The 14,537-nt window shown below is 33.6% G+C and overlaps 1 protein-coding gene across 2 annotated transcripts in view; it reads left to right on the top strand.

Annotated features, from left to right (window-relative positions):
• Positions 1 to 14,264, top strand: part of FBXO8 (F-box protein 8) — a 47,877-nt gene extending 33,613 nt beyond the window's left edge. The window contains exons 3-5 of one of the 2 annotated variants that reach the window (XM_027599330.2): positions 9,654 to 9,772; positions 10,785 to 10,981; positions 12,419 to 14,264. In XM_027599330.2, the coding sequence (XP_027455131.1) occupies positions 9,654 to 9,772; positions 10,785 to 10,981; positions 12,419 to 12,606 (504 nt within the window). In that variant the 3' untranslated portion in view covers positions 12,607 to 14,264. The remainder of the gene's footprint in view (positions 1 to 9,653; positions 9,773 to 10,784; positions 10,982 to 12,418) is intronic. The other variant, XM_027599328.2, reaches the window with a different exon arrangement.
• Positions 14,265 to 14,537: the final 273 nt, after the last annotated feature.

The following is a 14,537-nucleotide window of genomic DNA, read 5'->3' as shown; positions in this document are numbered from 1 at the left end:
TGTCTCTTCACAACTGTCACTTCCCCCACATAAGAATGGACAGTGTGTGCTCTCTGTTCTTCCTAGAAAGAACTTCCAGGCAAGACTGGAATCTGCAGGTCAGATTTCAAACTGACATCAAAATCATCTTCACATTTCTGTCCCAATTGTCATGACGTCCTTTCCTCTTAATTATAACTAAGTCACACAGAGGCTTCCATTGAATAAATAGCCTATTTATAGGCACCTCAATAAGAGGAGAATTTTTCTGGTCAATCTTATAATCTCTTTATATAGGACAACTTTAAAAGCCTTGGCATAGTTTTTACTTTAGTCTTGGACTCTAGTGACTAGATTAGGAATAACAATTATACTATGTATAAACAGCTTAAGTTAGCATAAAAAAAAGCAATGTATGACATTTCTAAAGTCTATGCTGAAGGTCAGTGTTACAACAGAGAAGAGTGGTATAGAAATTTACAGAAGAAAACCCTGCAAAAGTTAGTGGGTAGAATGAAATGAAATGAAAGGGCAGAACAAAAACTTCCATACTTAGTTTTACAACTTGCTCATTAAATAATCTTCTGCATTGACTTTGCTTCAACTAAAAAGAAGGTGTTAATTTATTATTTGCACAGTATATATATCCCCAAATGGATTTCACCTGTTCAAGTTCTATGTGTTTTTTTCCTTAATGTAGAATACATATTCTCTGATTAAATAGGGAGAGTGAGAACTGCTGACTGAAGAAAAATTAATAGATTTTACATTTTGCTTAAGTGATTCTGACAGGACTATAAAAAACGAAGAAATAGTATCACCATCAGTGCTATTTTCCAACAAGACAATGAGAATACTCCATTTGACCTATAGAAGGCTGCCCTCTCTGTGATGTGCTTATTATTTTCTACTATCCAGAAAACAAATATCCATAACATTTTTTGTGTCTCTTAATTTTTACATTTTTTAATGTGAAAAGATGACATTTCAGTTCATTTCACTGTGGCTAAAATACATATTTAAATATTATTGTATTACTTCTTACTGAAAGAAAAGGTAGAAATCTAGATTGAACTCTGTTTTATAAATATTTATTGTTAAAATTTAAGGATTGTTATTTTAAAAGTCTTCAAATGTCCTTTAAAAATGTAGTGTCCAGTTTGCTTTCTATTATATAATGCTCTAAGGATAGATTCATTTCCTGAAAAATAGTATAACCATGGTTCTGGATTTCACATTGTATACAAAGGCAAATTTGAACAGAATTAGTTAAACCAAGTTTTTTTCTAAATATCTGTATTATTTTCTGTAGGAAAACAAGGGTACCACCAATTTTGTTTTCGTAGTGATTTCTGTTATAGATACAAACTGCTACATAATGTTTCTGCCAACTGTCTGTGCCAATAGCAAGTACTTTCAGTACCAGTGGTTAGTGAGTTTGTTTTTTTTTTCCTTAAGAAGGTATGTTTTTTAAGTCAGTTTTAGGTTTGCAACAACAGTTGGTTCTTTTTCATTTGGTTTTGCATACCTAGTTTTCTAGAATTCACTCTGCTACCTGTGTAATTTCTGGTCCTGAACATATGTATGGTAGATTTTGCTTTTGAACCACACTGTGGATAATAATGACTTGAATCAAAGAAATAAGACTTTATTAAAAGGGGAGAGAAAATGTGGGTATTGATGTAATAGAAGAAATGAAACAAAGTAGATGTATCTTAAAACATGAATTGTATGAAAAGAGCCATTCTTACAATAATAAAAAAATAGATGACTAACACCTAATACATTTCTTCTTTTTATTTTTTAAGTTTAAATCAATTAATTAACATATAGTGTAGCATTAGTTTCAGAGGTAATTTAATGATTCATAAGTTGTATATAACACCCAGTTCTAATTACATCACATCCCCTCCTTAATGTCCATCACCCAACCCCCTCCTCCCCTCCAGCAGCCCTCAGTTTGTTTCCTATAGTTAGAGTCTCTTATAGTTTGTCTCTCTCTCTAATTTCTTATTTTATTTTTCCCACCCTTCCCCTATGATCCTCTGTTTTGTTTCTTTAATTCCACATTTGAGTGAAGTCATATGATAATTGTCTTTCTCCAAATGACTTATCTTGCTTAGCATAATACCCTCTAGGTCCATCCATATCATTGCAGATGGTAAGATTGCATTTTTTTTATGGCTGAGTAATATTCCATTGTATATATATACACCACATCTTCTTTATCCAACACATTTTTTTCTTCATTCTAAATTACTTCTTGGGTGCCTGGGTGGCTCAGTCATTAAGCGTGTGCCTTCAGCTCAGGTCGTGATCCCAGGGTCCTGGGATCGAGCCCCGCATCGGGCTCCCTGCTCGGCGGGAAGCCTGCTTCTCCCTCTCCCACTCCCCCTGCTTCTGTTCCTGCTCTCATCTATCTCTCTCTGTCAAATAAATAAATAAAATCTAAATAAATAAATAAATAAATAAATAACTTCTTAATATTGGTGTAAGCTATCCTTTCATGATTTCTTGAATTATTTGTTTCCCTCCTAAACAAATTACATCAAAACAGTTCACCACTCTGATATGATTGTGTAAGTCTTGGGGCTATCATTTGCATAAGTTTTTAGTAACATACTCTATGGAGTCTACCTTACAAAATTTCTTAATTTTTTTTTAATTACAGCAAACATCTGTTCTATTAAAGAAAACTTAAAATGAGATGGGATGAATTTACATTAACATCACCTGGGTTCTCCCTGCTGCTTGGCACTCCTTTTGTTTATTCCTAGTGGCTTCCCAATGTATCATATGTGGAATTTAAGAACGGGGAATAGGAATTTATTCCTAGTAGATTCCCATTGTTGATAGAAATCTTTACCACTTCACTGTGGGATCCAATTCAGCTCTTTTCCAACTCTTCCTAGATAGTTTATGCACCCTAAGAAGAAAATCAATATGTGCTCTCTTTTCTGCCTTTATCAGTTTCTTAATATACCTATCTCTGAACCAGCACTACTGTCCTGTCCTCCAGTCTCAGAAAGCATTACCAACTCCTTAAGTCTATGTTCATGATCCAAGATTTTTCCTTCCCTCTTTTGACCAGCTTCATTAGTTTCCATAATTCTATCTTCTATATCACTTAACTCGTTCCTCTGCTTCTTCCATCCTTGTGGTCATTGCATCCAGTTGGTTTCAAATCTCGGTTATTGCATTTTTCATTTTGGCCTGATTGGTTTTAAGCTCTTTTATCCCTGCAGTAAGAGACTCCCTTGGTGTCTTCTATGCATTTCTCAAGCCCAGATAGTATCCTTACAATTGTTGCTTTAAAATCTGAATCAGGCATATTACTTATCTGATTTGATTAGATCCCTGGCTGTGACCTTTTCTTGTTCTTTCTTTTGGGATGAATTTCTCCATCTGGGTCTTTTTGTCTGGGTCTCTGTCTTTGTGTTAGGAAGGCCAGTACGTTTTCTGCTCCTGAGAGTAATGGCTTTATAAAGAAGAGGTCATATACTCTCCAGGGCTGGGCGCTTCAGGAAGTGTCTCTGGTGTATGCTGTGTGCACTCCGCCACTGTGTTTTGGCTGCTCCATCCCTCAGGCCAGTCCTCTGCAGGGGTTTCTCCTTGCCTGCAGTGGGGAGTGTCTGTACCCTGGCCAGAATGTGATGAGTTCTAATTCCACTTGTATTTTCAGTCTTTCCCCTGCTCCCCTTTGTCTACCTTGCTGCTCTCATTATCTCTTATTGTTCCTTTGTCAATCTTTTCCTCTCCCTGTTGATTTTCTTTCTTGCATCTTCTGATGTGCATGGGTCAGAATGGTCTTGAAAAAACAGTTGTTTCTCTTTTTGACCTCTAATGTTCTTTAATATTTTTCCCTCCTTTGTACTAATAAATTTTTCAAGCGACTGGGCTATCAATTTCCTTACCTTGAGCTCATTCCTTAGCTTTCTTCCTAGACTTGAGCCCCCATCACTCTGTGGAAAGAGACCCCTTGAAAGGCACTACTTTCTTTTCTTCCAGTCACCAAATCCATTACCTTCTTTCCCATTTTCATCTCCTTGAGCTACCTAAAGGAAAAAGGAAACTAGCCATGTTCTATGCTAGACACTTTCATAACTTCACACTAGCTACTTAAATAAGATTTTTACTGATTAAGAAACTAAGGTTTGGAAAGTTTGAGTAAATTATGTTCACAAAATCACAGAGCCATGGTTTGGTCCTTGTGAAAATTATGCTCTTTCAACTATACTAGATAATTGCATTGTATACCCTTTTCTTTACATTTCAAAGACTTTTAGCCTCTGGGACATTATTCTGTCCCTGCCTTCTTCCATCTCTGCTTACTCCTTTACCGATTCTTCTTATTCAGGATCCTTAGTCTGTACCTTCAACCCACACTTGTTTCTTTATATCTTATTACATTGTCAGCTGCCTATTTTGCCTTCCTAGTTTTATCTCTCATCACCTGAAGTTCAACATTTTGAAGTCCAAACTCATTACTGTTTTCTTTAAATCAACACCCTCTATAACCTGTGAGTTTCTCCCCTGTCAGTCATTTCCCTTTTCGTCTAAGCCAGAAACATCAGTTAACTTAATCTTTCACTTTTCATTATTCCTTGACTTGATAGCCAGCATGGTAAAATGTGCTCTCGCTTCATATATTCATATACATACGTAGCATATGTGGGGTTTTTCATATGTTTTTAGGATAGATTATTTCCTTTGCATTTCTGTTGCTTTAAGCCTGGACAAAGGTAGTAGCCTACTGTCTAATTTCCCTTTTATTATTTCTCTTTATATTACTGTCAAATTTATATGGCACGCCATTGCTTCATTATGTTAAAAAGGCTTCAGAGGCTTCCAGTTACATATAAGGGAGAAGATAAACTCCTTACCTTAACATTCACTGCTTTTCCTGTTACAGTCTAGTTCCAGACTTGGCTCTCAAACCCAAGGTAGTTCCCCTATTTTCCTGAAAATTGCCTGATTTTTTATCTTATAATGCTTTTGCTTATATAATACAACATTGACTAAAATATTCATTTCCAGTGTTCCCCTCATTCTGAGCTATTTAAACCACTACGATTCTTTCAAAGTAGACATTCCAGAAAAACCTATCTAAATGTCCTGTCTCACAGTGATTTTTCCTTCCACTGAACTACTGAAATGCTTATTTTTCATACCTGTTCATTTAGGTCCTATTTAACTGCCTTGCATCATTGATTTGTCACATATGCGTATTCTACTTATTTGTGTCCCTGTCTCATCTCCCCAGATAAACTTTAGATTTTCTTAGAGCAAAAATGTTTTATACTTCTCAGTGTCTGTCACTACCTTGCATATATCCCTTGCACTTAATACATTTTAAATGAAGATGTAGATAATTTTAATATATTTGTTTTGACCTAATGTTTCAGAAATGCTTTTAAAGCAGATACAGGGGCACCTGGGTGGCTCAGTCGTTAAGCGTCTGCCTTCAGCTCAGGTCATGATCCCAGGGTCCTGGGATCAAGTCCTGCATCGGACTCCCTGCTCAGCAGGAAGCCTGCTTCTCCCTCTCCCACTCCCCCTGCTTGTGTTCCCTCTCTCTCTCTCTCTCTCTGTGTCTCTCTCTGTCAAATAAATAAATAAAATCTTTAAAAAAAATAAAGCAGATATGTACCTACATACGTATCTATACATATATACACACATATGCACAGATATACATATATCTACTTTACAAACTAGTCTTTGGGTGTTCCTCTTTATATTTAAATCTAAAGTTAAATGGATACTTCTTTTAAAAATCACATTACTGGGGCACCTATCCTGTTAGCAGCTAGAAAGACTAACCCATTTGTCTAGTTATAGAGTGGATTTCAAAATTTTGGATTTTTTTTCCAAATTAATATTTATGATTACTTATAAGAATATCTCTTTCTGGGGCATGTGGGTGGCTCAGTTGGTTAAGCATCTGACTCTTGATTTCGGCTCGGGTCATGATCTCAGGGTTGTGAGGTCAAGCCCTTACCTTAGTATGCACTGAGCATGGAACTTGCTTAAGATTCTCTCTCTACCCTACCCATGCTCAGGCATATGCTCTCCCTCTCTCTCTCTCTCTCTCTCTCTTAAAAAAAAATCACATTAGTAAGGAATTTAATATTTGTAATATGAATATTATTTACTCTTGTGATTTTCCAGAGAAATATGAATCTTAATGTATATATCCAATCTATTTTCATGATACGAATTTCATTTATCCCACTATAACTTTCCTTTAAAACTATTTTTTTAAAATAAAATCCATTTTGGTCCAATAGTCTTCTTCCAGATGACAAAAACTTCCCTTTATGCTATGGAGCCAATTCATTATAGGACTGACACCATCATGATTTATCTTCAAGTCATATGACAAAAATGTCTTAGAATTATTCCCATGTGAAAGAAAAGGAACCACACTATGGCGGTAACAATTCAGATAATTCTGCAAGTTGAACCATGTAGAGTTTGCATAATGGAGTTAACATGTATATGGATTAAGCAATCAAATAAACTTAAGTAGTAATAATTTGAAGATTAAGCTTATTTTGGAAATGTAAAAAAAAAAAATTGAATCAGGCAAATAACAAACCATTGGCCTCGAACAACTCAGCTGTAATTGCAAGTGTAGCCTTCCTTACATGGCACTAACCTCCCTCCCTATTACGGACACTCAGTAGCCATACTCCTACATCATCTAGAATAGGGATTCCTAACCTGCAGTCCTTAGATGGGCTTCAGGCACTTAATGTATATTTAAAAAATGTGTATGTGCATTATTCTGGGAAGAAGTTCTATAGTTTTCATCAGCTTAAGATCTTCACTAAAACCACACACAATGTCTGTTCTTTTTCCTTATGATAAAGCTTTTCAGATGTCTTAAAGTCTTAATATTCTTTCCTAGGTATCTTCTTTAGGCCTAATATCAGTACATCCTTCACATCTTCCTAATCTAACAGGGATTGACCCTTCAACAATCTAATCAGGTCCTGATTTCCTTTATGCAGATAATTTCTAGTTTGTCAGTATACCCCACAAAATCTGCCATCCAGAATCTGACACTTTTGTAGTGAATTATGTGGACAATAGTGAGCTACTGCCTTCCCTTTTTCTGGAAATTATGTTAGTATAGACTAATATTAATGTTCATGATTTCCTTTGTCTGTGAGACACTACATGCATTCTCTCACTCTGCTGAGAGCTCTAGTCCTGATTAGTAACATGCTATGTGGTCTGGGCATATCTCTGTACCATTCTTCTAAAACTATATTAAAAATGAAAACTTATACCACTTATTAAACAAATGTAGAGTTATTCAACCAATCTCATACTATGTTTTCTTTAGTAGTTCATTGCTTACCTAACAAGATAGGAATTTGGACGGTTGCCAGCTTGCTTATTGAAGAAAATTATAATCTGATTTCATGCCTTTTCCTATTTCACACCCCTCGACCCATTACTTTGACAGCCCTTCTGAAGTAATCTTCCTTTCCAGAGAAATCTCAGACTTGAAAGCTAATGCCTCCTTTCCTCATAAAACCAACAGAGTTGGCTAATTTCAAGCTGTGCCCCTCGTTTTCAGGACTGGGTTTAAAGCTGTTTGTGTTCTTGCTTACTCCTCTGTATGTGATTGATTATGGAGTCTTCAAAGTAGGTGAGAGATTAAATTCTTAAAACATGTATTCCTTAAAAAAGGAAATTATCAACAACATATTTTAGGAATGCTTACATGAGGCAAATACCAATGCTAATTTGTAACTAAGGAGCATCAAATGATACTAAAATGCATATGTCATATAATTAGAGAATTACGTACTATTTAATGGATCATTTAGTGTTTTTTTAATATTTTGTATAATTTTAAAAGTTGATTAGATTTAGTTTTACATCTCTTAAATATTGATTTACAAGTAGGTATAGATAAAGAACCTATTAAATAATATTTAGTTGACATTCCTTGGGGTTTGAATAGCTTAGATTTAAAATTAAGCACTGCAAATGCTTCTGAAATATTGTTATTCTTTTAAATGGAGGAATTTTGGAAAAAATCAAACCTGACAACTTTTACTAAGTAGATGAATTAAAACATACAGTCAACTCTCGATTATTCAAACTAATGGAGGAAAGGATGGAACAAGGATTACTGTTTCTTTAGTTCCTGCCCCCTCAGTTGCTGAAAGCCTCATTCCAAACAAAAGTCTTTGGCTTTCCGTCTTGAACATGTTACATTCCTAACCTTTTATCCAGGATGCAGTCTGAAATACAGCTTACAATTGAGTTGACAAGAACATTTCATATTATCACATTCTGCTCTTCTCAGACACATTTTTAAATCCAGTACTTTAGCACTGCTTTTGTACTATTAAGATTCACATGAGAAACTGATAACATTGTCATTAGGATATTATCCTCATGGCTCATAAAATTAGTTTTATAATAAAAAATCTTTGAATTATAATTTACAGATAATTATAACCTTTCAAAGGCATTACCTCGTGGTACCAAATTGCTTTTTTAATTTTTTTTAATACAAAAATTTTATGAGACTTTTTTATCTTGAAGAGTCTTTCATAAAAATTCTTCCAACTTTTTGAATTCTTAATGAGTGCAATATTTCTGAGTACTATATGTGTTTGTAAAAGGGAAGAAATGCTGAAGGAATTTATGTGTGAAAACAGTATGTTGCGTGTATATAATACATCATTTTCTCTACTAATTAACTGCACACAGTGTGCTATTATCCAGACATAAGTATTCATGGGAACGCATGTATCTGGATAACTACGAGTTGAAATAAACACAACCTGCCTTTTATTTCAATAACTGCACATTCAAATCCACATAAGGTATTTATTTGAATGTGACCTCCATATACATGAGAAAACGTTGGTTTCAGTGTTCAATTTTTTTGTTGATGTTTTGTTGTTACTGATTTAAATCTAAAATAGGTACAAACTGTGGATAATGCTTCTCTGGAAAACTTTGCATGCAGGGAGAAGGAAATTCAAAGATAAATCCTATGAAAAAACACTGAAATTGTTTTGTCCTATTATATTTTGCCTCCCTATATATTGAAGCTAAATTCTTATTGAATGTAGCGATGCTTAAAGGCAAAGTGTGTACAGACCATAAACCCACCTGGAACTGTGCCTACTTTACTTTAAGTTAAATAACTTAATTATTTTTCTTTACAGAATAAAATTGTTGATCTTTGATTTGGAGAATCTTTTTTTCCCAATAAGTTTTTTCCTTGAATAGTGTATTAGAATATGTCTAAGAGATCATGTTTTCTATTAGGCAGTGGAAGTGTTTGGTACAAGGCTTATTTCAAAGTCTACATAGTAGTTTCCCCTCCTCCTGCCAACCACCAGCACCATATAAGCCATATTTCTATATAGTTAGTTTTAACTGACATGAGGCAGAAAATTGAATTAGGATTTCCTTAGGAGTCTTAACTTTGAATTTCCTACTTTTCATTGCATGTAAACTATCAACCACAAGTAATAGTTTCAGCTCAAGTTCTAGCTTGTATTTTGCATGTTAAAGCTATAAAAAGTCTATTAATGCTGGACAGAATTTATGGCTATTGTTCCACTATCGCCTAATTGTTAAAATTTATAAATAAAGACTGACTTTATTTATGTAGACTTGTCTTTCTGCCTTAGGGAGTGAACTACTTTATGTCCAAGGGTATCCTAGATGATTCACCAAAGGAAATAGCAAAGTTTATCTTCTGTACAAGAACACTAAATTGGAAAAAACTGAGAATCTATCTTGATGAAAGGTAAAAAAAAATTAAGTTTTCATCAGAAATGAATTAAGTAATGCTTTTAATGAGTTAAGCTTTACTTTTAAAACTATACCACATAGCAGTCATCTAGTTGAGAAATTTTTCTCAACTATTTATAACTGCCATTGTAGCCTGAAAGCAGACAAACAGTATGTAAACAAATGAGTATGGCTGGGTTCTAATAAAATTTTATTTACAAAAATAGGTAGTGGGCCATATTTGGCACACTAGCTATAATTTGCCTATCCCTACCATAACCAATTGATAGAAATTAAAGATGATCATATAATCATGGTTGAGTTCAGCAAGAATTGAAGCATAGTATTACAAAGTATGACTATTTATTAATTGCCATTGATAGAAAATATGTATAGACATACACATGTACTTACACAAATATTTATATAATTGTAAATAATCCAAATGTACATAAGTGGAATTGTTACGTCCATAAGACAGGGTACTGTTGAGTCATTAAAAAGAATGACTTAGATCTGTGTGTAAAAACGCTGTTCACAATATACCATATGAAATAAGAAAAGCAAATATTAGGAAAAATATATACTATATGTTGACACTTTTTAAAGTCTACATAAATAGTTGTTACCTCTGGTGGTGTGGATTGCCGTGGAAAGTGAAAACTCTTATTTTCATAGTTAAAAACATAAAGAATTCTGTTGCTATTTGAATTTAGCCAAAAAAAACTTGAAAAGAAGCTGCCGCTTTTAATATTGCAAAATTTATTTTTTCTTCATTTTATAATTTAGAATTACTAGTTTCACCTTGCTTTGTTATAACCTATTCACAAAAAATTTAAAAATTATTTAATGTCTTAAATAATCAGAGCTGGATTTTTTAATTTTAAGGATTATGTATACTTTGTAGGATTAGCTAATCTCAGAATCAATAATAAAATATTTTCATCCAAAACATAATTTATGAGTCCTTATCATTTTTTTAGTAGAGAAATGTTAACTAAAGCTGTGTCTTTTTCTTTTTCCACTAGGAGAGATGTCTTGGATGACCTTGTAACGTTGCATAATTTTAGAAATCAGTTTTTGCCCAATGCACTGAGAGAATTTTTCCGTCATATCCATGCCCCTGAAGAGCGTGGGGAGTATCTTGAAACTCTCATAACAAAGTTCTCACATAGATTCTGTGCTTGTAACCCCGATTTAATGCGAGAACTTGGCCTTAGTCCTGGTAAGAATATATATAGTGAATTCCTTCCAGCCCCCTTCCCACCTCCAGGTAAAAATAGTAGTATATGAGACATTTTTTTTCTCACCTTGGGGAAACATGCTTTCAGTAATTACAAATACTTCTCTTACTACTTATAGCAATGACTAATTCTATAGAATACAGCATTTATGTGAGCTTAGAATAGTTTATCAGAGCTGTCATTTATATGTAGTAAACACTGTTTTAGGAAGAAAATTAGACTTAGCTATAAATTTATTAAAATTATTCTTGATTGAGAATTGGATATTACTAATTCAACTAAAAACTTGAGAAATTATTTTTAAAGCTTTTCATAGTCCACATATTACATAGGTAACACCTAGAATTTTTCTACTAAAAAATTTATTTTTAATACAACTAATTTTTATAATTTGTGTGTATGAGTATATATGTATGTACATGCAATATAACCTGAGTATCCTACGTATTTTTTCATTTGACAGAGCTTTACTTATCGCTTCATCTCAAAAATTATATTGTGTTGATTTAGTGGCGGTTACAAAACACTTACCCATCATATGAAATTTGTTGAAAATGCTTTTATAAAACATAATATTTGACTTTGCTTTATTAAGACTGCAGGATTCTGAAGTAAAAACCCCATAGTAGTAGCAAGTAGTTGTAGCATATAATAATAAGTATCTTGAGGTTTGTTACTATTTTGTTAGTAAACATCAGATATTGCTTTGGGCATATATAAAGACATGTTGTTGTTGTTGTTGTATGCTGCTCAGGTTTAGCAATCTTTTCCCTAAAAATTTACTTCTGAAATTAATACGTAAATTCCATGTACCTTAAAAATACATATCTCAAATGAGAATATTAATTTAATAATCTTATAAGTTGTTTACGTTTTATTTTCAAGGACTGTTAATATATGTCTTTGTCATTAAATATTTTCCAATTAGATTTTTATAAAAAACATTCTATGTAAATATATATGTGGGTTTTTGGTTGTTTTTTTTTTTTTTTTTTGAATGGGAAGATAAATATACTAACAGTACAGGTGTATTTTATGGATAGTTGAATGGGAGTATCGCATTTGAAAGCAAAGATGAAAATAAAGCCAATTCTGAAATTTTTATATTTAGAATGAGCTTTCACTATAAATTCCTATTCTAAAATGCTTTATGAGTTGAAGGAAATACTCACGAATTGGTGGTCAGGATGATCAACCATCCCTGTTTGTCCAGGACTGAAGAGTTTTGCAGGACACGGGATTGTCAGTGCTAAAACTGCAAAAGGCCCAGGCAAAGTGGGATGACTTGGCCATTCTATGTTTAGTTATAATCTAATCTCAATTTCTTTAAATTATGAAAATTTTTGCATTAGATAATGCCTTTGGGGCCACATTTTTCAAACCACCTAATAATCTGAGGTGTTTCTTTTTAATTCCAGATGCTGTCTATGTACTGTGCTACTCTTTGATTCTACTTTCCATTGACCTTAGTAGCCCTCATGTGAAGAATAAAATGTCAAAAAGAGAATTTATTCGAAATACCCGTCGTGCTGCTCAAAACATTAGTGAAGATTTTGTAGGGCACCTTTATGACAACATCTACCTTATTGGCCATGTGGCTGCATAAAAGCACAATTGCTAGGACTTCAACTATTAACTTCAAACTAAAGTTACCCAAGGACTTATTTAGCAGATATGGGGCTTACATTAGTGCTGGTCATTCTAGCCTCTGTATACAATCAAGCTCGAGTGTATACGTTTTTTTTCTTTCACTGTTTTCTTTTTTAGTAATTTCCTTGGGGAACTAAATAATTTTGCAGAATTTTTCTTAATTTTGCTTATCATGTTTTGCACAAAGCAGAGCCATTGTCTGACACAGCTGTGTAAGAATGTTAAACTGACATTATACTCTAAAAGATGGTATATTTGTGCATTAGATTTGCTTGAAAACTACTCATTTTCATTCTTTTTTAAAATACCATGTAATGTGTACATATTTAACTAAAGAGATTTATAATCATAATTATTTTATTGTAAAGATTTTAACTAAAGCCTTTCCTTTTTCTCTCAAACTGAGTTCTGAAATTTATTTGATTCTGATCTGAGCTTATGACTGTCTTCATAAAAGTTGGATCTGACTTGGATAAAAACCAATACCAGTTTCTCTTTCCTTTGAACTTTGAAAAGAATATTAATTTATTACTAGTAATAAGCAAAACAGGCACTTATTTTTATAATATAAATTCATCACTTGACTTTCCATTTTTAAAAAGTTCTGGGTTAGTCATTTCTCAATAAGTCCTTTAAACTATTTGAGATAACAAAATACGTTAAAATCTAGGATTCCCATACATAGGAACAGAATGTTATTAAAACTTATATCTCTTGTAATTAGTCAAAATTTACCATTCTCTTAACTTGATAATTTCTGTTTAGAATCAGTTGAGAAAGGGGTATTGTGAATGAATAAATTTTCCTTATTCATTCATTCAAAAATATTTACCAAGGACCTTCAGTGTACTAGACACTGTGCTAGGTAGTAGCGATACCTGGACATGGGCCCTGCCTTCATAGATGTTACATGATTGGTAACAAAAGGAAAAGTACTGCTTCTTGGAGAGCAAATGTAGGAAGCATATCTTAATTAACAATTATTTAATTTTGAAACACTTAGCATTGAAATGATAAAGAACAGTACATTTATATGGTAAGCCAGAAGTTTCTTGGGAATACTGCTAAGGAAAAGCATCAGCTTTGAAATGAGACACTATGTTATGAGTAGAGCTGCTAGTTTAGGGGGTGGAACTTGGAGGATTAGAAACTTTTTACTGGAAGTGTACTGTCCCAGCTTCTTTCCAGATCTGGTCCTAAGTAAGTAGTGGTTGGTAATACTACAACTGCAAGTGATATCCTATAGAATTTTCAATGACAACACATAAGATAATCAGATAATTTCAGAAGTCAAAGGGACTTTTAGATTGTAAGTTAACAAGTTCTCAGATCTTGAGGAAAATACCTAAATTTTCACGTGTGCATAATTTCGAATTCCGTGACAAAGTGTTTCTTTGTAATTTTTAACTTCAAAACTGATTTACTGGAAAGTTTCAGAAGACCAACAGTAATGATACCATTTTATCGTTTCTATTTTCCCATGAATGGCAGGCATCTTGCCCTCTCTATCTCCTTTTCTTTTTTCTCTTTTTTTTCCTATCCCTATCTCTCCCTTACCATTGGGTTCTTTCTACCTCTGTTTTAGCTTTACTCTTTTCTTTCCTTCTTTTTATTTTATTTTATTTTATTTCTTATTATTATGTTATGTTAATCAGCATACATTACATCATTAGTTTTTGATGTAGTGTTCCATGATTCATTGTTCGTGCATAACACCCAGTGCTCCACGCCGAACGTGCCCTCTTTAATACCCATCACCAGGCTGACCCATCCCCCCACCCCCTCCCCTCTAGAACCCTCAGTCTGTTTCTTGGAGTCCATAGTCTCTCATGGTTCATCTCCCCCTCCGATTCCCCCCCTTCATTCTTCCCCTCCTGCTATCTTCTT

This window comes from Zalophus californianus, chromosome 2, assembly GCF_009762305.2.
Source record: "Zalophus californianus isolate mZalCal1 chromosome 2, mZalCal1.pri.v2, whole genome shotgun sequence".
Lineage (NCBI taxonomy): Eukaryota > Metazoa > Chordata > Mammalia > Carnivora > Otariidae > Zalophus > Zalophus californianus.
This window is presented reverse-complemented; position numbering and strand designations above follow the sequence as displayed.